The following is a 25,649-nucleotide window of genomic DNA, read 5'->3' as shown; positions in this document are numbered from 1 at the left end:
CTGTCTCCATAAAATCTTCAATCCATTTGCTTTCTCATATATTTCGTTGCATAATGATAAAATTTCCTTCTTGTCTTCACCCAAGCATTGCACTAATTCAATAGGGATTCCATTAACTCCTGTTACTTTCCCATTCTTTATTTCCTTAAGTGGTAGTTTTCTTAAAATAGGAGATCGTTTTTGGTCTCTTGATATGGCTTCTTTGTCTTCTACACCTAAGTCATCTGGATGATTCCTTGTCTCATATTATAACTCTGCTACATATTTCGTCCATCTGTTTAGTATTCCTTGTTTGACTGTTATTTCATTTCCGATGTCGTCCTCTATCAATCACATGGATTTCCTGTTCTTATTTGTGAATGTCCAAACATTTTACTTCGCAGTGTGTAGTTTGTATTAAATTTCACAATGTTCCATAACGTCTATTGTGGAATGGTAATGTCTTTTGAAGAATTGGGCTATTTTGTCTAAATAAAACAAGAACTATGCACATAAAACTTAAACATAGAGTAGGCCTACTTGTTTTTTTTAAGAAAAACATGATACACATATAATATACAAGTTACAATACCAGTAGAACTCCTTGAATTATTTTGTAAGAAGTTATAAAAATCCAAATGCCCTTCAGTTATATCGTGCATAATTCAAGTTTGTAGGTTAAGTATTATACTAAATGCCCATCAATATGTGAAGCATAGGAAGGAAAAATTTTAAATCTTGATCGAAGTTTTATAAATCGACATCTTTTGGTAAAGTAACCTGACATATACAAGCACATATCACAAAACTTCACTGTTTGAAAACCATTTGTAAAATTTGCTCAGACATGTTTTATTACTGAATATGCTATTACACTGTAATGATGGCCAATGTATTTGAAGCTCATACATATATTCCATCACTTCCAATAATCCTGCAAGAAATTAGATTTGTTTCTTTTCCATCTCATTTCCTTTTATTATTCTAATAATAAGTTCTGGTAAGTTTGTAACGCCCATTGGTTCTGATTCACTGGTCTGAGCTTACTTGATACTCATTTTCAGTTTATGCACCCTGTACAATTCGGTGGGATTTCTACGCAGAATGGCTCTGGATCAGCAAGATTATGATTCAACATGTTCCCATCCTTCTTCACCAGGGGTCTCCCCAATCATCTGTACGAAGAGTTGAGAACAAAGTAATGATGAGAATTTATAAAACTTTTCTTGTATTCATTTTTTATTCATGAACAAAAAGATCTCTCACATGTAGTGAATTTATTACAGTATATCGCATCAGAGGCTTCACTTTCTCATTAGGGACCAAACCGGAGTAATTGGCAGTCCAGAGGCAAGTATGGTCACCATTGTTATGGAGAACGATTCATTATCTTAATATAACAGTCCGAATTTTTCAAGTAGTTTTCAAGTTTCATTTTAACAAAAGGAGATAAATTTAGAATGACAATTAATGACAATTTTATTTATAGTCCTAGGTTTATTGCATCTATTTATTTATAGTTAGAAATAAATTTAGGTTTAATTTATTTTATTTTTCTTTTATTGCTGTAATTATTGTATAATTGTAATGGTATTATTATATATTTATTACTGCCACCGGGTGTATACCCAATTGTAGTGTTAATAAATACATACATACAAAATGAATACTTCCATTTTAAACTTACCCAAAGGTGCAACAGTAGCTACTGGGGGAAATGTAGGTGGTACTGATGAAGCAGGTGCTGGTTGCAATGGAGGAGTTTGATAATGTTGGTAGTTTGATGTTGATGAGGGAAACGATGTTGCTGATGTTGCTTCTGCAACGTGCTGAGGTTTGGAAGTGGATGAACTTTGGGGCAGTGCCGAGGTTTCGAACAGTGATACTGTCTGATGCCCAGAGCTTTCTGGTGTAGCAGTACTCGACCTAATCGGTGCAGAGTTGGAGAAAGGGGAAATTATTTCTGTACTTCCATGTTGTGGAGTCTGATAATTCCATTGACCCTGCAACCCTGGATCAGAACTCAGTGGAGGGACTGAGAATACTTGAGGAGTGGATGATAAAACAGGAGCTACTTGCAGAACTGGAGATGAAGAAGGGACATAACTAGATGGAGAAGCTGAAGGCAATGGATGGGATGTGTTGAATGTGCTTGACTGAGGCACACTGAAGGGTTGAGGAGCGTAACCCTGGGGGGGCTTGGTCTGTGCTGGGAATTTCACACCCTGTTCGAATGGGTCTTGTGCAGGTTGCTGTTGACTGCTGAAGAAAGAAAATGGCCTTGAATCTGAACTGGATGTGACACCCGAACTGGACGGACGAGTTAATCCAACAATGGACGACGAACTAGGAGGATCTTGTCCAAGAAAACTGTCTACTTCTCCGACATCTGAAAGCAGAAAAAAAATAATAAATGAAACATTCACAGTTACTATCTTTAAGGGACTAAATCAGTGATCAATGTACAGTTCCAGAAAAAAAAAAAAAAAATGGCTTGCCTAAATTACTAAGTTTCAGATACAACAACACATTGTGCATATACAGTAAACAAGAGCACCTGTATATATATGCTGCTTGAAACAGTCGTGTGAGTTATCTACATACAGGTGGACTCCCATCAAGACTCGGGCCATTTTCCTTTTTTTTTTTTTTTCTGGAAGTGTAAATTCTCCAGTGTTATGTTAAATGTTATGTTTTTTTATTTAACAACGCTCGCAACTGCAGCGTCGCCAGATGTCCCGGAATTTTGTCCCGCAGGAGTTCTTTTACATGCCAGTAAATCTACTGACATGAGCCTGTCGCATTTAAGCACACTTAAATGCATCGACCTGGCCTGGGATCGAAGCCGCAACCTTGGGCATAGAAGGCCAGCGCTATACAAACTCGCCAACCAGATCGACTTTCTCCAGTGTCGAGAAAATTCCACACTAAACGAAGAAAGTCCTTGATTTGAAAGTAACATCAGAGAAGAGTAAAAATTATATTAGGAAGTCAGATAAAAAGTATGTAATTTAACTATCTATGCTATTAAAAATAACAACTTATAAATTAATCTTGCCAGATAATGAATATTTAAAGGCTTCTCACTGAAATGATTGGCATTCAAAGCCAACTTTATAAGCTTTGTAGTGCCTAGTCAGTGTGGAAAAGATTTATTCAGAGATCGAATTCTCTTGTTCTTTATTCCTCCATTATTTTGTTTATTCATATTAACTCATCTATGAATAACATCTGCAGTTTAAAAATGATCATTATGCATGAACAACTATCATTCCGTAATTACCTATTTACTACTTCTAAGTGCATCTACTTACGTAATAGAATAAATACACAAATACAACCACCAGCTTAGCCTAACAACAACACTAACCCTCAATCGCCCCACTGACAACATTACTTCATTACTATTCTCCTCACAATCTCCTTTTACATCTAATTCAATAACTGGACCAATAAACCCAAATACGTCCTCATTCGTGAGGAATTTGAACCCACCAGACATTAACAGTAGCAGGACTTCCTGACCTTGTGGTCAGCACATCAACAGGATACCATATGAAACAATACAGGACGAAGTAGGCTACACAACCAATCCTTATGAAAGGAAATAAATCTTTCTTTTCCTATCAAGAATCAAACAAGTCTGCTCAATATGTAATCACGTCAGTTATATGCTGTCATTTAAGCCACAAAATAGCATTAAAATAGTTACTCTAAAATGTAAACATTAAATCGTTTCGTCTTGAATTTCTTTCTAAGATATAAAACATATTTAAAGTACTGATACGTAAAGTAGGTACAATGCATAAAAGGAAACACACATATAAAATCAAAAGTTTACAAATTTAAGGACGAAATACTTTGAAGCTAATTACTGAATTATACAGGCATACTGTGCCAGCTGGTCAACATTACAGTTCAACAGGACTGTTGTTCACTGAAATAAAGAAAAGGAACCAGCAATGACAAACTGGGGTTTAAACAAATTAACACTTTTTGATTTCGCAGGCTATGTTAAGAAATAAGAATGGCAATATTGCATGCAACCAAAGCAAGAAATTATACACGCAACTAACTTTATACATTATTATCGTACCATTTCCTCATATTTATTCAGTACCGGTACATTCCCCAATAAACTGATTTAAGGTTAATAATTAATATAAGCGCCTACTTCGGGCATGCTCCTTTGCTTCAGCATGCCTTAAAGTTTATTAGAACGGGACATAAAATAATAAATTACTGTACTTCGATGTCATGTACAAGTACACAGGCATTCAAAGATATCTGACCTCCAATTTTCTGATCTTGTAAGCTAACTTTCTAACCACGAGATACAGAACCAAAGATATAACAAACTTTGAAATAGTTTTGCTAGTTCTCAACAAGCGACTATTACTGGGACGGGTTAAAATTTGATGTAGATTAAGCATGAATTATTCTTTTATTGACAATATCAGCGGTTTTCCGCTAAATCTAGTAAATCTAAATGGGAGTATATTTATGTAGGCATTATTCGAGACACTGACATCTTCGCCATCTATTCACAGAAGTAATAACTAAAGAGGCCACACTTACATGAACAAATTATCGATCACTATCGATTAGTAGGGGTCAGATATCTTTGAACCCAGTGTACGACCAGGACCTTCCAAATACTAGTACAAATCTTCCAGCTGAACTATTAGTTTACTCTTGGTGCAATCTATGGCACATATGTGAAGTACTTCTTACAACAATTTTAGGTAATTGGGTAATTTCCATTTTAGAACTTTTCGAGTGGTAGTAGTTTTATTAATTGGTTTATTTTACGACGCTTTATCAAGTGCAATGGTTATCTAGCATCTGGGTGAAATGAAGATGATAATGCCAAGAAATGTGTGCAGGGTCCAGTGCCGAAAGTTACCCAGTATTTGCTCTCAATGGGGTGGAGGAAAACCCGGGAAAAAGCCTCAACTTGTCCCAACCAGGATTTGAGCCCAGGCCCGCAGTTTCATAGTCGGTGGACGCGAGTAGCAGCAGTAGCAGTAGCAGTAGCAGTAGCAGTAGCAGCACCAGTAGCAGTAAAAACTCATCGTCTACAAGAATCACTTGAGCAATAGGCTGGCATAAAACCATTTTGGTGAAGCATGCCTAAAGATTTCCAAAAGTCAACGCCTCTGATGATAAAACAAAAATGCAGTAAATTAGGAAACGACATATTGAGAAACGAAATTAAGGCGAATCAAAATTTACACAATCTGTAGTGAACTACGTAAGTCAAATCTGTGTTTACAAAGAATGGTTAATTTATACAATCTTTGAAATGTGATGTTATAAGAAGAGCTCTCAAAATTTCATGGCAAAGAAGGAAACAATCCAATAATTGTTGAAAAGAACGGGGACTGATGGTGGTAGAATACCAGTAGGAGAAACGGGAGTACCTTGCATAAACCTATCACCAACCACCATCTCTGCCCACCACAAAGTCCACTTTGACCCACCAGGATTCGAACCCGGGCTACCAGACTGAAAATCCGACGATCTAACCGTTCGGATAGCAGTGCACCAGACTCAAAATGTATTTCTCTTTGATAACATGCAAGTTTCAAGCACTTCTAATGTGTCGTGTTTTGTGTGTTTATGCAAGTGCAATTTTATCCTTATTTTAGGAAAATCTAATTGTATCACATAGATAGAATATCAACATTACATTGTAACTTCACAATTTAGATGTCTAGCATAAACCAAAGGACAGGAAAAGGAAAATACTGGTGTTTTCGGGCATTTGCCTTACTCACGTGTTGGAGTACAAATCCCATTATGTTTAAGTTCAAAGAGCGAAGAGTAATGGAATGCAAAGAATGCGAAACTATAAAGCAGGAAAGAGAATAATTCGTTTGCACAATTTCTTTACAAGATATTCAAACATGTTGGAAGACCAACAACTATTCAAAATAAATAAGTTAGTCGAAGAAAATCTTAAAAAAAAAAAAAAAGTGAAACTTAATACTCTTAAGCTGTCAAAAGACAGCAAGTAAACTCAGACATGGAGTTAACATTAGTGTGTGCTGTCTCTTTCGAAACTATGCAAGAAAATATAGATTTCATGGGAGAGTATCTCGACGAAAATATTTTGTCTCAAGTAAATACCACTGAGCTCTTGAGATCACTGTGCTGTGGTGTTAAGTTCTCTTGGGTTGTGAGTGCATAAGTCATGGTGCAGAAATCTGACCCAGAACGAAGTTTATTGATTTGGTGTAACTTCATATAGCCTACACATTTCTTAAAATAGTCAACAAATTCAAAACTACTGGAACAGTAATAGATAAGAACAAATCAAACACGTCAAGTTTTAATACAGGAAAGCTTGATGGTATCACCACGAAAGTTTCTAAATGAGCCCAACAAGCAGGACTCAGCTATGGGTCGGCACACAAATGAACAAAATTACTAAAATTTCGAAAAATGTCAGAAGTGCAAGCATTAGAAGACAGGGACTCACAGAGGAAAATACAGTTTTGCACCTGGCTCAAGTTCGTACATGTCGGCAATTTAAACTCGCAATTACTGTTTTTTTAGTGATAAGGCGTGGTTTCACATACATAAACCAAGTAAACAATCAAAATAAACAGTACTGGTCAATACACAATCCAAGACTCTTCACCAACGTCCGCTACATGATCCTAAGGTCAGAGTGTGGTGTGCTACGAGTGCAACTAGAATAATTAACTTTTTTTTTTTTTCAAGAAACAATTAATCCTGCCCAGTACGTGTCCGTAATTTAGGAACAGTTTTTTCCTCTCTTAATTAAGGAACGAATGCACGGTGTGTTTCAGCAAGACAGTACTGCAGCTCGTACAATTTCAGACGTCTTTGGTATCAGGAATTAAAGCAGGGTTGTGGCCTACGCAATCCCCAGATCTAAAGCCCTGCGATTTTATTTGTGGGGCACTTCAAAACATACTGTAGAGTGTATAGCTAAATAAAAACTGCGAACATTATATAAACTGTAAAATAACATACGAAAAGAAATTGACAAAATTCGCAAGCAGAGTTGCAACGTGTGAATGAAAATTTCTTACGCTACAATATGTCTCAAAGCACAAAGAGAACAATTTTAACAGCTTCTTTGAATAGGTGAAGCAATGTTAGGCACGTTCATAATTTTAATTTTCAAAATAATTGTACTAGGTTAGCCTTGTCCGTTCATCCGATTTATCTTGATGCATAAGAATGTGTGCGCGTTGGTCTGCCGACTGTGCAGGGACTAGGTTGGTGGCAGACAAGTGGTGTGTGCCCAGACCTGGTCATAGAGATACAGGACCCCTACGCAATTAAAAGGGTCCGGCTCCCATTTTGGTAATTAAAAAAAAACTTTACTTTTATTTAATATATTGCTATTACTATTGCTATTGTTATTGTTATTGTTATTTTATCTTCCATGGCCATGAAGTTAGGGCTCTAGGCAGAAGTTCGCCGCTGAAAGTGAGCCCAAGTAAAAAAAAAATTATTGTTCTGTAGAAAAAAGAAGCTACCATTTCTATAATCTCATTTCAATACCTGACACGAAATATAGAAAAGGCTGATCTTCAAGTTTCATCATTTTTTGTTCTGATAGGAGGAGCATGATATAAAAAGAAAAAAACAGACAGATGTAAAGCACAACCTTCGACTCAATGTGAAATATGGTGGTGGATCTGTTAGTTTGGGGCTGCAGGATTACTTCCGGTGTGGGGAATTTTATTGATGGTATTACGGACCATCGTCAAATCTAATCTCTGTTCATATATTAAAAAATGAATATCAGAAACAATTTTGTTTTTATTCGGGACAATGATCCAAAGCATATTGCTTTACAAAGACTATGCACTCTGTATAATACACATATCTACAAATCCCAACAAAACCATCTGATATAAATTCCTCAGAGCGTCTATGGTTATTATTTTGATGAGAAAATAGAAGAAAATAAATATAGAGGGTGAATCAAAAGTCTGGAACCATATAAATATCTTCCATATGTTTGATTTTCGATTACCGGTACTATAGGTGTTACCAGTATTTGTAAGACCAAATGCTCTACCAGTGACACATTCGATTCTAGTCCTCAGCTATCTCAAAAGCCGCCATTTCGGATGCAACTTTGAAATTTTAAATGGAAAGGGGATCACTTAGGTACTCACAAAATCATGTGATATTTTCTGAAAAAAAAAAAAATCCAATGGTGCAATCGTTTTGATATATATCTAATCGTTTTCAAGTTATTTAAAGATAATTGTCATAATGACTAGTTACTGACTCTACAGATCTTTTGTAACATGGTACGGTACTAAGGAGGCTTTAGAAAAGGTATTTTTATGCAATTCTGGTAATTAACTTTTCCTGCTTTACTGTTTGGTTAACCTGTGACATACGATGAAAGAGTAATGGAACGGAGAAAAATTCTCTCCAGCGCCTGGATTTGAATCCGGGTTTTCAGCTCTATGTGTGATGCTTTATCCACTAAGCCACACCGGATACCCACCCCGGCGTCGGACAGAATCGTCTCAGTTTAAGTTCCAACTCTTGGGTTCCCTCTAGTGGCCGCCCTCTGCACTACGTTATTATGGTACACCAACGTACCGAAAACGTTAATGTGACAAATTAATAAAATTTATAATTGTAACATAAGATAAGCATAGATGGTCTAATTGAAATTTATTACATTATAGTGAGCTTATCGGAAAATCAAAACAAAGATGAAATTGAGATGGCTTTATATTTTTAAACCAACTCTTTGTTTATGGAATCACAGTTTGGTTTTAAATAGGGGTTATCTACCTTAAATGCAGTTCCGTACTTATGAGAATCTGTACTTGCTGGTTTTTGAGAATCAAGTCAATCATGACAATACTATGTGACCTATCGAAAGCGTTTGATTGCGTATCCCACACAAAAATTCGTTCTACAATTTTTTTTTTTTTATTCTGGTATAGGGAGTAAAGAGCTGGATCCAATTAGGTCACATTTGTACAATCTAACACGAGTGACACGTAATGACAGCGAGTAATGTATACACTTAACAATGATCCTGGAATTCCTGAAGGATCCCTACTTCGAATTTCAACAAATATTTCTACGTAAAAAAGTGGTGAGGGACAAGCCCATTCGAGGCTGCATTGCTAGCGTTGGAGTCCCTCCTTCGGGGGTGGGGAAGGGAAAAGAAAGGTTATTTGAAATATTATATGAGATACCATAACTGAAATTTTAGTTTTAATTAGGCCTATTTATTAATGGATGATCATGAATATAAATCCTTTAATAAATCTGATGAAAGGTACCTACAGTTCTCTCTTCGATAATTCCCAGAATAACTATAAACATAAAATTATTCCCTGAAATAGAATAAGCAGAGCATCAAGTATTCATTCATTCGTAATACAAAATAAAGGAGCTGACTTGCCTACAAATATGTGCTGTATGTTCATACGCATGTCATAGTCATTCCATCGATTCAAAACAAAAGCTGTAATAAATCAAGACATCACCGGAATCTTGAAATCCAACGCTTCCCGTGTCTCAATTACGACCAAGTCATACAGGAAAACCGAGACCGCAGGCAGACGAACGAGTGAGTCGTACACACTAAACACTGTAACGCCAGTCATGAGGGGGCGCGACATGACCGATGGGTTCACAGAATATGAGTGCCAGGTTCCACTTAAACAGTTTCATTAATCGAAGAAATAACCAAACCCAATTAGCTAATCCACAAATGAGACATTTCCGAACGCTTATTTAGGTCATATACTCGTCACTGAAGTATACGTATTTCAGAACATTTCAGAGAAAAAGTATTACAATATCACGCAACTAAACCAGGTTGGTACCAATTCAGTATACAGAACAGCTCTCACATTAAAATATTTAGAATACTACGTAGCCTACTGTATGGAATGAATCAAGCTAGACAAGAAATTAATTTCATTAATGAGAGTGACATAAACCCTCATTATAAACACCATCCACAAATTAAAATAATCACTGTATTACATAAATAAAGATATTTTAAATTATCCGTGAACGTGTATACATTATTTTTTTAAACATAGACTAGGCTACGTCTTTCCCCGCACCGAGTATGGGCTTCGACGGCTTCGTACTAAAAATGACAGAATTTCAAATACTTACTGTAACAATGCTGAGTCTCAGACGAATGCTAATGCTATTAGTAGTTAGCCCATGAACCAATGTAACTTGTGTGACACGCCCAATGACGCTACTTCCCTTCGCTATGGACATGAGGGCGCCAAATTTAGGTATAAAATTAGCCATGCTGAGCGAGCTTTCTCAGCAATATCTCGAGTGCAGCTACAGACCTGTGCGACCACTCGTTTGATTTGTAATCGATAGTTCTGGAATATTAAAGTGATAACAGACACGTATGACACACTTTCAGTGAACCGTAATGAACAAATTATTGAGAGTTGAGACTAATTTCGGAATGCCTCTTCTTATGAACAAAAAATAGAGTGCCCTTCACTTAATTACGTCTCTATCATAGACTACTCTTCATTTGTAAATCGAAATAAAAATAAAAACTTTGAAACAAACACAACTTAGTTCCATTCCCGAAACTGGGTGATATATTCTACGTGCAGGTACATCCCTGATACAGCGCAGAATTGTTCAAATAATAATAATAATAATAATAATAATAATAATAATAATAATAATAATAATAATAATAATAATAATTATTATTATTATTATTATTATTATTATTATTCTCGTACTTCGTTGTAGCCGCGCGGTCATGTCTTGGGCTAAATACGTACAGTACAGCTCATTCATTATGTCCAGACACACTCCCACTCTTCCTACAGAGCTGCGCACGAGTTCGGATGAATCTACAGCCCAGTTACTTTATGGTGACAGCTCGTCGACGCGAGAGAGGAAAAGGTTCGACTGTGGGAGGGAGACCGATCCGAGACGGAGCGACGTTTTCTGAATGGAGGGAGGGAAATACAGTCATATTAGAAATGAAGTCTCACGTTGCTCTCTCGCACATTGCAGCGTCTGCATAATTTTGAGCTCCTGTCACTGTGTTCACTTCATACTCCGGAACAATAGTCACTAATAAACACTAAAGAAGTAACTAACTTGGAAATACAATGAGCCGCAGTTCGGAACAATAATAAACACTAAAGAAGTAAACTAACATGGAAATACAATGAGCAGCAGTTCGGAACAATAGTCACTAATAAACACTAAAGTAGTAAACTAATGGAAATACAATGAGCAGGAGTTCGGAACAATAGTCACTAATAAACACTAAAGTAGTAAACTAATGGAAATACAATGAGCAGCAGTTCGGAACAATAATAAACACTAAAGAAGTAAACTAATGTAGAAATACAATGAGCAGCAGTCCGGTACAATACTCACTAATAAACACTAATGTGGAAATACAATGAGCAGCAATCGAATCACTATATTTAACAGTGAATCACTAATTAACAATGAAATATACTCATGCGGAAATACCGGTAATGTTCATCAGTGCTTCACTGTTAGGCTACCTTTCCCATCATCATCATCATCATCATCATCATCATCATCATCATCATCATCCATGTAAAATGGAGCGGCCTTCTTCTCTGTACTTCTTTATTTTCCTCAAATACTGCAAACTTTCGGCCCTAATGCTGTGATGCTCCATCACAATTTGGCGATTATTTTGTTTGTTTTTTTTTTCCCAATGAAATCCTAATTTCAAAATAACTTTCCTCAAAGTCGAGATACCTCCCTGAAAGTCGATAGTCTTTCAATTTCAATAATAGGCATATATATATATATATATATATATATATATATATATATATATATATATATATATTATATATAATGTGGGCCGCTATTTCTGTGAAATATAGAACTCGTGCTTTGGTTCGTCTTATGGCAGCTTCATTAAAGTTATCCACAGTTGATTTTGGCGCCGATTATCAATGTCTTTAGTCTCCCTTATTATTTGGCCAACACAGCTCTCAGACACAGCGGTAAACTCTGCTACAAGTTTTCCAACATTCGTTAGGTTTTTTCTTCCGACGCTATCTTCATAAAGCGCTACACGTTGCTCACGACTTCTCGCGACTGCGAATGCAATACCCGACCTTTCAGTTTGCTTCTAACAGGCAGCATTTTCACAACAGAAAATAGCAGTGAATCTACACAATAAATACTACATACTAAACAATACGAAACAGAAGCACTACAACTATTTAAGTAACTAAATGAAATGTACGTAACAAATACACTAAATTGCAATATACAAGACAGTGGTGGTGTAGTATGTCCTTAGCGCGACTGTACGCCCACACTAACGCTCCCGAGAAGTGACCGTTAACGCAGCCAGGGGAAGACTAAAATGAACACCCCTTCGAACAAACAGTGAACTCGCCCAAACCACTGCGTCGCCAGGCCAGAACTGTCACCATAAAGTAACTGGCCTGTACTTACAATTATAGAGAAATGGGTTAGCCTTTGCCTTGAACTCGGAAGACACACGCCCGACCTTCCCTTCTACTCCTACCCCCTCCACAGAAACGTTGTTCCCCTATTGCGCATCGCGAGTGTCTTGACAAAATGCATGAGCTGTAACCACCACTGATTCGAGTCCTCATGAGAGAAGAAATTTTCTTACGAAATTTCCAGTGTCGTAATGAATCTGGGGAGCTACACTGAGTAGCGAAATCCAGTTTCGAAAATCAGCTATAACGACTGGGGAGAGGTGTTTGTCGCGCTAATCACACGTTACTACCGTACTGGTTGGATAGTCGTTCACCTTTAGTAAGGCCAGCAGTTTGGCCCACTACGGGCTGTCGTGCTATGGATTTATTTATTTTGACGTGTAATTGCATAGGGGAGGACAACTTGGGAAATGACCGTCACAGATAAATGAAACTTCCCCTTGTTCTCCGTGTACTCTTCTGGTCCTTTTTGTATTCCCCTCTTTCTCTTTGCCTTCTCCCTTTTCTCCTTGCTTTCCCCTACTTTTCCCCTCGTTCCCTGCAGACACCCGTCGACATATGATCGCGCGCGCACACGCACGCACGCACACACACATGCGTAGTTTTATGTAAATATATACAGCACAGTAAAGCTACGTACCTGTCTTTTTTGTTGATTTTTTATTTTAGTAGGTTATTTTAAGACGCTTTATCAACATCTTAGGTTATTTAGCGTCTGAATGAAATGAAGGTGATAATGCCGGTGAAATGAGTCCTGGGTACAACACCGAGAGTTACCCAGCATCTGCTCATATTGAGTTGACGGAAAACCCCGGAAAAAACCTCAACCAGGTAACTTGCCCCGACCTAGAATCGAACCCGGGCCACCCGGTTTCGCGACCAGATGTGCTAACCGTTACTCCATAGGTGTGGATTTTCTGTTGATTTTCTTATGATAAACAAATGGGTTTTACAATGAGAATGAGGAATGCAAAAAAAAAAAAAAAATACGAAACAGTTCATATTTTATTTTATGATTGTAACAGCTATTTTATTAGTATTTATGTATATTTAAAAATATATTCCAATTGCACTTCGTTTTCCACATCGCAATATCGTCATGTTGTCCTAAATGTCCATCCCAGCTTCAGTGCCAGTACGTACGAATCCTTCAACGTCAACCATGCCTAACAGACAGCACAGTGCATAAAAGATGGAAAAAAGTAAACAAGCCTTACCTGTTCCCCATATCACCCAATACTCCGCTATCAGTTAACCTGTATCGCCGCGACTGGGACCTAAACTTCTAAAGTCTAGTGATCACATTCATATTTGCCAGGAAACAAAAATTGAGTTAAAAAAAAACTATTTTACTAGTTATTTGACATACAGCTAAAAATAAAAACCTAATTTTTAAATCAGAATTTTTATTACGAGTACATTTATCACAAAGTTTAAAATGAAAGTGAAATAGTTTAGATTCTAGTCTTATGTGGGAAGAATTTTTCTCATGAAGTTCAACTAACTAGTGTGTAGGACGATGACCACCCAGCACAGCGATCGGAAAATGGGGAGCTAAAATGGATAGCGTAATCAAGTCTAGCAAACCAGATTCAGCGGCTTGGGGGATCAGTGTGCTGACCACAAATCATCAACTTACTGGTCGGTTGATCGTCCATCTTTGCTGCGGGTAAATGGGCATGAGGCTAGCAGTTGGCTCGAAGGCCTTGACTGTAATAGGACTGTTACACCATAGGTTTATTATAGTTCAGATGCACCAGAGAAGAAGAAACTTCTATATAGTTCCGGATGGGAGCTTCCGCCCATGAAGTCAGCGTGTGAATTCATCACTGTCTTAGCTGGCAATGGCGACTTGGAAAAAGAAATTTTCTTAACTCTGACGCGACAGTGACCCAATTGTTGTGTTGGAGTCTTTATGTATATTTATAATAGATTAATGCACTGTTTTGCAAAAAGAATCAGCCTACATATACGCCAATTCATTGGTAACATACTGGCACCTTACTTTCTAGGTGGAGAAAGAAAACATTGATTATAATCAAAATGATAATTTATACTTATCGGGGCCAGGTGTTTTGATGAACATTTTAAAATTTTTGGTGAAAAAAATGAATAAAATGTCGTATTTATGGTTGTTAATTTACTACTTTCGTGAAAATTTCTTGATTCCCCCACCCTCTTACACAATTTCAATAAACAACGAACACGGCATTGTATTTGCAACATTCATGGAGAAATGAAGCTGTTAATAATAATAATAATAATAATAATAATAATAATAATAATAATAATAATAATAATAATAATAATTGCGCCTCTATAATTCCCAAGCAATCTGTCTCCCTATTTTTTTGCAGCCAATATCTTCGAAACTAATACAGATACTGTATTCCTTTACAATCATTTTAAAATTTCCTTTTTCGGTTTTATCGCAGAAACAGCCAATTTTCGCGACAATCTGCAATAATGAATCATAAATCAGTCACATTTATCACCAAACCTTGTATAATATACTTTTTCGCGTCTCTCTGTCACATTTCGCGTTTATCGCTAATAACAAAAACAAAAAACGATCCTGCTGATTATTATGAAGATGATTAGGTAAAATATGAGGAAAATGTTCCTTTCTTCATTACTAATTCAGAAGGGGCTTCAGTGTATTTGAACAGTGTTTCCAAATTGGAAAATCGATCATCTCCCTGTTAGGCTAACTTTGCATCTAGCATCGTAGTAGTTTGTCCAACTGACCGTGAATGATTATGGACAGAAGGAGCGAGTTCAATGCCGAACAGGCGCAAGATAGTGTTCGCTATAACATCTGTATATATTCTCGAACCAATTAAGTACTATGCTATCCAATCTGGTGTCTTCCTGAGAATAAAGACTGATGGAACGTGGTACTAATCATCCATCTCTTTATTCGTAGGTTGAAATCTTGCTTCTATTATGCTTTGATGCTGGAAACGTTGACTACCGGTTCGATTGCATCAGCACAGTAAATGTGAAACAATTCTTTGAAGACCAAGCAATACGTCAGCAGTACCGATATTTCAGTCTGTGTCACCGGGTTGCGCCAGTGCTTTTGTCTCTCTGGTTCAAATCTTACAAGAACCTATGCAAGTCATATTCATTATGCTCGTATGCAGTTCGGTGGCTCCTTTGAACGGCCACTTAACAGATTTAAGACTTCCTACACAAACACCTCTGACTATCCCACCCCGTCCTCCCATTCCTATGCTTACAGTTGCCATATTCAATGATATTTTCATGATAACTGATGGGATTCTTGGAATTCGGAAATATGTGGCAACTCTCCCTCCACGCGAATATGAAGGGAGCTTGTCAGTTTTTTTAAATGCGGGTTGTGATTGGTTACTAACAGGCGAAGACAAGATTTCTGTCACAGTAAGGAAGACATTTATGACAACCAATTAGTAGGGAGCAGTATAAGGTCTGTCGGCAAAGTACTCGTACTTTCCGTGAAACTGCACTCCATGATATAAAATGAACTTGTAGTGCACGTGTTCATACAAACAAAACCAGCCACACATGGTAATGAAATGGACCTGAAAAACCTTTTCTAATAAGCGTACATTCTATATAAATGACGTAATCTCGTTATGCTTCTATGCGGAAATTTATCAGTGGCTGCACCAACATAAAACGTACAGCTCAGCGTTGTCAATAATGCGATAAATTATAGCGTTATGCGATATTATTAATTCTAATGCGATATGCGATAACACTTACAGGATAATGCGATAATTTTCGTTAGTCATATCATTCCTCTGAATCCATTCCTCTTTGCTCTCCGCAGAAAGAAATTATCACATTAATGAAACATATTTGAGTTATTCTATTCTTTTGGTACGCACTCTCTGGATAAACATTTTAAATCTGTCGCGCTTTTCGTCAAGATTCTCAGAGGAGAGCTCGGATTCTCCTCCAGTCAGCAGACCCTTACTTCATAGTTTGGTAAACTGTTAATCACTATAGCCTGTTCGTAGCTGCAGTTGGTGCTTCTTTTGTGAGAGAAATGATTGAAAGTTTATTTATAGCGGTTTCAGAATAAGAAGGTATATGACCTAAGCCAATTGAGTGCTAGCACAGTTCGACGTTGTCACACGGTGCACGAGACGTGGAAGACAGAGACAACGGTAATGTGTGAAGTTTTGATTGTATGACATTATTAATATTGTACGTTTGGGATAATTTTGTGGAAAATCCGATAATTTTTATAGTACAATTCCATAATTTTGTATTTGGAAGTTAGCAACGCTGGTACAGCTACACATCACTCCGCGTACCTTACTGTCGTGTACGTTGGTTGTAACCAATGAGCTCTATTCATTGGTTGTAACAAAGTCTGTTTTACGAAGGCTACTGCAAAATAGCAACACTGGGCATCAGATAAGAGAGCCTACATTAGTTTAACACATGAATTCATGATGGAAAATCTTACTCTCTAGATAAGAATTCATTTAACAATAATCTCTGGAAAAACATTGGTTTACTCCGTTTAATTTTTCCACTTAATCTTACTTAAGCTTAATATTTAAGAAGAAAGCATTTTCAGCCGATTTGGAATAAATTAAAATTAACCCATTATTTAGTAAACATTATATTCAACGTACAAAATACCTATACGAATTCACTCGCAGACACTGAACATGAACCTAATATATAGTTAAGAGACATCATTGTACACAACAAAGGGAGAATGCCAAAAATCCCATACCAGGGATACTGAAAACGTTATTTTCATGAGAATTTCGAAATAATAATAATAATAATAATAATAATAATAATAATAATAATAATAATAATAATAAAGTACTTGTTCTTTACACTCCGTATAGCCCACTCGATTAAATAAATCGCTTTTTCTGGCATATGAACTTCAGATGACCTGGCATTTGTGAAGTAAATTTATACAGTCTGATCCGTCTGGGAAGACAAAATAAATTTTCTATAAAATGTATATCAGGACTGATACGAAAGTTATTTCAGCTTCAATACGACGTTAAAATCAGATTATCTCTTAGCAATGACTGAATAAACAAAATGCCGTTTACTGGAAGGCAAAGAGTTAAATGCATATTATGTTTACGTAATTTTAAACTTTAACATTAGTTCAACGTTGTTTTCGCCATGAGTATGGTGTTCGGAAAGCTCCAAATTATAAGTCGATAAAGTTATGTTATGTTATTACGTGTTCAAAGAAACTTCCAAGCATTGGTGGACGTAGGCGTGTCTAGAAACCTAAACAGCACTACTATGAAAGCAAGTTCCAAGAAGAGTTTTAAGACTACTGTCCGCAGAGATAGCTATGCCATACACAACTTATCAACTTTATCTAAAATTATACCTCTGCCACATGAAACGTGTTTAGGCATTACACGGTCTGCAGAAATGGGCCACATGTGCTCTTCATGCCACAGCCGCAACACGAAAAACACATGGACAAGGTTTTACAGCGGAATGGCACACCACCTCAAAGAGGAAAAAACGTTCGTGATTTTATATCTAAAATTTGACGTCAATTGGTGCGGTTGTGGTGGACCAATTACGTGGCCTCCAAATTCTCCAAACCTTACACTATCGGTACCCAATTTCGTTTGAGATTATGAAGAAAAGATGTTTATGTACAGCAACAACGCAGGAATTATTGATGCTTTCAAATATCGATTCTTTCAGCTTTTGAAAAAATTACCCTGAGAAGAACATGAGACGGATTAGCCTAATGTTATGAATTGGGTTGTGTACACCTACACAGTAGTAGACACGTTAAGGTCTAATGCAGTCAAAACTCCTATCCTTCTGGAATGTACTTACAGATTCCTGCAAAATGAACAGTAACTGTACTCATGTTATAGTGTTTTCATTTTATGTCCTCCCAAATGTATCACTCTGTATATTAAATTGCATAAGCAAAGTTTTCGGATGAATTGACTGGTAGGTATTGACTATGTACGAAACTCGTCTAACGATTTAAAAGAAAATATTGCACAGAGAAGAACAAGATAATGAGTGATCAAGCAGGCAGATGGCATACCAAGCAAGTAAAGAGATAGGTTTGGAAGTAAATCCCGAAAAGACAAAGTATATGATTGTGTCTCGTGACCAGAACATTGTACAAAATTGAAATATAAAAATTGAAAATTTATTCTTTGATGAGGTGAAAAATTTAAAATATCTTGGAGCAACAGTAACAAATATAAATAACACTCGACAGAAAATTAAACGCAGAATGAATGTGGGAAATGCTTGTTATTATTCGGTTGAGAAGCTTTTGTCATCCAGTCTGCTCTCAAAAAAAACCTGAAAGTTAGAATTTATAAAACAGTTATATTACCGGTTGTTCTGTATGGTTATGAAACTTGGACTCTCACTTTGAAACAAGAAGAGATTAAGGGTGTTTAAGAATAAGGTTCTTAGGAACATATGTAGGGCTAAGAGGGATGAAGTTACAGGAGAATGGACAAAGTTACACAAGCAAAACTGCACGCATTGTATTCTTCACCTTACATAATTAGGAACATTAAATCCAGACGTTTGAGATGGGCAGGGCATGTAGCACGTATGGGCAAATCCAGAAATGCATATAGAGTGTTAGTTGGGAGACCGGAGGGAAAAAGACCTTTGGGGAGGCCGACAGGAGGTAGGATATGATGATAGAGATTGGATTAATCTTGCACAGGATAAGGACCGATGGCGGGCTTATGTGAGGGCGACAATGAACCTTCGGGTTCCTTAAAAGCCGTAAGTGAATTACAATGTAGGTATATAGTTATTTTACTGTTGGTTCAATTGGAGATCTTAAAAAAATCTACACTTCCTGGCAAAAGTCTCTCCGCAGTGAACTCAGAGATGCGTAGGAGCGTTTAAGTTGGCAGCACTAAGATAAGGCGAGGGAGCAGCTGTGCGGGCCTTGACCTAGAGCAGGTAGTAACTGAATAGCATTCTACGTACGTACTGCTGAGTGTGGACATTGTGCTTGTAAAAAGTGGTTGTGTTTTTGTGCGTTACATATCATATGTTATATATTGAAGAGAGTGCGTTTTTAATGGAGTACGTCTTCCGTGAAGGTGATACGTTTTCGAAAAATGTAAAACGTATATTTCGTGAACGTTTTTCAAATTCGGTACAGTATGTCCTAATCGAGATACTTTGCGAGACACCGGATCAGTACCTAATGACTCTCCGAGAAGCGGTAGACCTAAACTCTTAAGCCAGGCAAAAGAGGACGAAATTGGTGATGTAATGTTGAGGAGCCCCATCAAATCAAGGCGGAAATTAGCACAGGAAACAAATATATCTGTGCTGTCAGCTCATAGAGCCGTAAAAAAAAGGAACTTAACTTACATCCTTATAAATTTACAGTTGTCCATGGATTAAAAGATCATGAGAAGAGACACTATTGTCAGTGGTTCCAGTCGTTCTTCAATTTGACACGGGCGTGAAGTTTTGAACAGAACGTTTTTCACTGATGAAGCATAGCTTAGCCTTTCTGGATATATTAATAGTCAGAATTCGCGTATTTGGTGGTCAACTAATCCCCAAGCACTGCAAGAAACGCCACTACATCCTGCAAAAGTCTGAGTTTGGATTGCCACGAGCACGAATCAAAGGACCAATTTTTTCTAACACAACCGTAGATTGAGAAGTTTATTGCTCAGACATTATTTACCCATTCATCGCCCTTCTGAATGAAGATGAAATGGAAATATGCCTTTTCCAGCAAGACAATGCGACCCCCCCCCCCACACATCCAATCAAACGTTACGGCTATTAAATGAAATCTTTGGGGAACGAATTATCACTAAAGGGCTATGGTCACCTCGCTTCAGACCTTACGCCCCCTGATTATTACCTTTGGAATGCCGCAAAATCCGCGGTATATAAGAATAACCCCAAAACAATTGATTAACTTAAGGGAGAAGTCACCAATTACGTAAACTCAATTACACGGGAAACCCTACACAAAGTGTTCGAAAACAAGTGTAAAAGAGTCTAACTCTGACTTCAGCAACGAGTACGACATTTCCAACATCTCCTGTAACATTGGTAAGTAATTAAGCTCAATTTAATCTAAATTACTGTAATTTAATTTATTAGGCGTACATATGTCGCTAAATTTAGCGGAATTCATTGCCAACGTAACTGAGTATAACTGAGTGTGCTAGCGCATCGCTGCTGCGGAGAGACTTATTCCACGTATATTCGATAAATCAACTTATTCTACCTTCAACGGACAATGCGAAAGCTCTTCCGATCAGTGAAATAATTAAGACGATGACAAATACTATAATGCTGCTGATATGGTTATAAATAACATCTGCTCAGAATATGAAATCCTCTATGATAGGTAGTTACTCGAAAACTAAGAATGACTAAGAATTTTTAAGAGACACTGTGTGTCAACATCGCAATTTTATAGGGCCTTTCTATCATGCTACTAATCGCACTTATACGAAGGCAAATGGCCTTGCACATGGATACGTTGCGAAGTAACACGCAGCCTAAGTCTCGCATATTTACGACCGTCTACGTGACAATTCCATGCAAATTGTAGACAATAAAATCATGCTTAGGAACTGAACTTGTATGTACTTCTAACTACTCGTAGATCACGCATGTCCCTTTGAGTAAAAATAAGAGCTGTCTCATACACTACAAATGAATGAAATTATACAGATGAAAATCATCTCATTAACCACAAAATCAGGTAAAATAAATCAAGTTAACGTTAAAACCACCATCATCATCACAACCTACATGGCTCTGACTGTAATCTATTCAGACTTCACAAAGTGTAAGTTAATTTAAACCCTATCTTCAGTGTTACTCGATATGCCAACATTCTTTCGGCTTATTCTAGGTTTATAAATCAATACCCACTATCCGCGTGTTCCATGTTCGCGGGTTTACTCATTCGCAAGATATAAAATTTAAACACATTTTGTCATTCAAGGTCATGCGTAACAGACAAAAACATTTTGAAAATGTTATCTTCACGTGTTTCAAAAGTTGATACAATTTTATTTATTTTGTGAAATTAAATCTTCTGTGATAATATTTTCAATCTGTTTTCCAGGGATTTTGTTGTATGTGTGTGTTGCGCGACTGAACGAGCAGCATTTTACTAAACGATGCTTTTAAGTGCACAAGTTAAACAGCCTCGAAATTCAACATGAGCGAGAAATGGCAGCTATGCTTTGTCTACAGCCTTCTGTTAAGGAAAGGGTCCACACCTGTGGAGTAACGGTCAGCGCGTCTGGCCGCGAAACCAGGTGGCCCGGGTTCGAATCCCGGTAGGGGCAAGTTACCTGGTTGAGGTTTTTTCCCGGGGTTTTCCCTCAACCCAATATGAGCAAATGCTGGGTAACTTTCGGTGTTGGACCCCGGACTCATTTCACCGGCATTATCACCTTCATTTCATTCAGACGCTAAATAACCTGAGATGTTGATACAGCGTCGTAAAATAACCCAATAAATAAGTTAAGGAAAGGTTTGTTTGTGTCGTAAATTTACAACATGGGACCCACAGCTTTATTTTCTTCCGGGAGAACGACATGCTAAGGTTCGCTCTGGGCCGGGTTGGAATTCACTAACCTCGGATCCAGTGGGTAGTATGACCACCGAGGAGGACTGAACTAGTAACAACAGTGCAAGTGAACGAGTGCGTGAGTACTTGATATAGCAAAAGACTGAATAATGTACTATAGAAAGCAGTGCGCAGTGTGTTAAATGAATTTACAAAATGTAGACCTACAGTAAGTACAAGAAGGGTACACGAAGTTACGAGTCTGTGGTAAAGTATGTAGTAAACAAATATCCTGCAGGAACCTAACCCCTTTTCTCAAAGGCTCAATGTTTTTGAATTCTCGTTTTCCATATTCACGGGGTTTTCTAGGAACCTAAAACCCGCTAAAAGCGATAAAAATGACTGAAACGGTACGTATCTCTATGTGGTTTCATTCCCAATACACTGTCTAATCTGCATTCTACAATAAATTACATCGGCTGAACAGTTCATCTCCCGGCCGAAAGCGGCAACTTGGGCTATCGATAGGAGTGTTAACACACGCCGGTTATAGACACACCACCGCAGTACCGGTGATTCAACAAACCACAAACTATTAATGTAAAATGTTATTAAATATCGGTTTAAACGTCATTTATTTAAAAAGGGAAATCCACCGAGGGCCGAAAATTAATCCATAACCATTGTCACAATATTTTCGAAAATTCTCGAAACTGTCATGAAGCATCAATTAACGATTATTTTAAAACAAATCCACTACATATTTACAGACTTTCGTGAGGTCTAGGGCTAGAGAAATACAGTTGTTCAGCCAAATGCCCGAAGACAGATCTGAACCTCACAATTGAGATCAACAAGGCACTACTTATGAGGCAACTAGTCCAGGAGATAATAGGGTAGTGGCCAGTTCCTTTCCTCCTCCATTGCATACGTCGCAGACTAGCTACATACAATAATTACACTAATCAAACTTCAGACGCAAACAAACAATATTCTTCCTCTGACACATCGTCAAGTGAGATGTACTGCCTGATAATAGATATACTGTACATATCAGCCAGAACCTCAATCAGAGGCAACACGAAATATATCGTATCATATTTATAGATTTTAAGTATGTGCTTCTTTCTTGCTCAGGATAGGGACCAATGGCGGGCTTATGTGAGGGCGGCAATGAACCTCCGGGTTCCTTAAAAGCCAGTAAGTAAGTAAGTACTTAGTTTCTTAATTTATTTTGGGCTTTAATTATCATAATTAATCATATGCTATCTTGTGTGATTTATCAAAGGGTTTCGATTATGTGTCCAGTAAAATTATCAGTAAACTTATTGTATAAAATATATATTGTCTTAAATTTATTCAAAAGTTATTTATCAAATCGTTTTCAAAATGTGTATTATAAGTGATAGGGGAGTTCCCCCAATATCAGTAATGGGTCCCCCCTTTTTATTTAATTATGGCGAATTATTTTCCTTCTAACAAACGTAGTAAATGTATACTTTTTGTATGTAGATGATACAACATTATATTCTTCCAGTAATAATTTGAATGATTTGAACCACGTTATGACTTAGTAAGTCCTATGAAGAGGCCAAATGAACGGTTTCAGGCTAATGAATTCAATGTTAATACTAATAAAACTCAGCAAATATTACTTACTTTAACAAACTGAGGCTTAATGCCATGTTGAATTACTTGGTTAACTCTGGATTCCAAATTAACTAGGGAACCATACATAAATTCGGTATGTATTGGATTATTCAAGGTAATTTGTTTCATTCATTCGTAGTGTTCTGCCAAACGGAAAGTATTTCACTGCAAACCCAGCACTCTCCAATCTTTCCTCTTTTGCGCTACATGTTAGTCTCTGCATGTAAAGGTATTTTCATGTTGTCTATCATCTGATATCTTTTTCTGTCGCGAACTTTCTTTCCATTCATCATTCCTTCCAGTGCATCCTTCAGTAGGCAGTTTCTTCTTAGCCACCGGCCTAGCTAATTTCTTTCTTATCAGTTTCAGTATTATTCTTTCTTCACTCACTTTTTCTATCACAGTTTCATTTCTTATTCTGTCTGTCCACTTCACACGTTCCATTCTTCTCCATATTGACATTTCAATTTCTTTAGTCGTTTCTCTTCACTTCGTCGTGATGTCCATGTTTCTGCCCCATGGTGATTTGTTAAGATGTTTAAAATGCTTGGTATCCAAGGAATTTCTCAAGAATGCATTTTAATAGTATACCCTACTGGTATATGGTATTCATATTTGGGGAAATAATATAAATAGGGTTCCTACATGTATCTGATTCCCGTTTGGGCTGATTACCTTTGGGTTTTTTTCCAAAGTTTTCCCAACTGTAAGTTGAATGTCAGGTAATCTACGGCGAATCCTCGGCCTCATCTCGCCAAATACCATCTCGCTATCACTAATTCCATCGAGGCTAAATAACCCAGTAGTTAATACAGCGGTGTTAAATAAACAAGTAAAAAACTGCAAAAGAAAGTCATTCGTATTATCACTGGATATAACTTTGAACTTGACTTTAAGTCTTTGTTTATTAGTGAAGGCATACTTATATTTCATTGCTTATTCAGGTCAAAATAACTTTTTCAAATATACACAAGTAAATCCAAACTCCATGATTATTCTACAAGATATAACTATTCCCTTTTAGTTCCAAGTGCTAGCGAGACTAAATCCAAAAAATTATTTAAAACTATTGATATTGACTTGTTTAATAAACTACATCCGAGGTCTATTCTCTTTGTTTTACTACATTTAAATAATTAGTTCACAACTGGGTCCTAAATAATCTATTTTATAATATTCAAGAATTTTTTGTATGTTCATATAAATATAAACTTTTAACCTATTCATTTTACCAATTTCAATGCATTTATTGTATAATTCGCCATACACACTGAGTTTCTGGCTAAATTAATATTGTTTGACTGATTATGTTGGCCACTGGATCGAAGTTTTGCGGGTTCAAACCCAGGTAAGATCTCTGGATCTTACAGGGCAATAAAATACTTAGCATGATTTTCTCCGGGAGGAAAAGAATGACAAGAAGACCGTGCCGCATATTTACAAAACGTTAAAGTCCGTGAGCCATTTGTTGCCCACGTTGAATTTTGACGGTGAATGTTCTCTACATAAAATAACAAACACTACTGGAACGTAAAATTATGTAATATTGCGTTCCAAATATATGCATTAAAAATGGTATAAATGTTACAATGTATTACTTACAATGACTTTCTAAGTATTATTCTTCCTTCCTTTTAATTGTAACATTTAAGAACTTTTTTCAGTGATTCAGCCACAAATAACAAATGGATTTATCAAAGCGTCGGCAATCCTTTAACAAGTTACCTTCCATTAATACCTGCTTCTGGCAGGAAGCGGTAGAACTTGGATAAAATCGCAACAAGAAGACATATAAATAATTCTGTATAAAATAATTTGCCTTAGAAAAACACTGGCAATACGAGCCAGGCAATTTCATTTATCAGCTCATAGTACGTAAAAAACAACAACAACAACAACAACAACAACAACAACAACAACAATAATAATAATAATAATAATAATAATAACCACGAAGAAAATCGTCCGATGTATCTTGAAGT

At 36.9% G+C, this 25,649-nt stretch overlaps 1 protein-coding gene across 3 annotated transcripts in view; it reads right to left on the bottom strand.

Annotated features, from left to right (window-relative positions):
* Positions 1–25,649, bottom strand: part of PAPLA1 (Phosphatidic Acid Phospholipase A1) — a 246,688-nt gene that overhangs the window by 64,387 nt on the left and 156,652 nt on the right. For all 3 annotated transcript variants that reach the window (XM_069818223.1, XM_069818224.1, XM_069818225.1), the window contains exon 2: positions 1,667–2,368. In XM_069818223.1, the coding sequence (XP_069674324.1) occupies positions 1,667–2,368 (702 nt within the window). The remainder of the gene's footprint in view (positions 1–1,666; positions 2,369–25,649) is intronic.

The sequence above is a fragment of the Periplaneta americana genome, chromosome 2 (genome assembly GCF_040183065.1).
Source record: "Periplaneta americana isolate PAMFEO1 chromosome 2, P.americana_PAMFEO1_priV1, whole genome shotgun sequence".
NCBI lineage: Eukaryota > Metazoa > Arthropoda > Insecta > Blattodea > Blattidae > Periplaneta > Periplaneta americana.
Note: the sequence above shows the minus strand (reverse complement) of the source record. Positions and strands in the feature narration are given on the sequence as shown.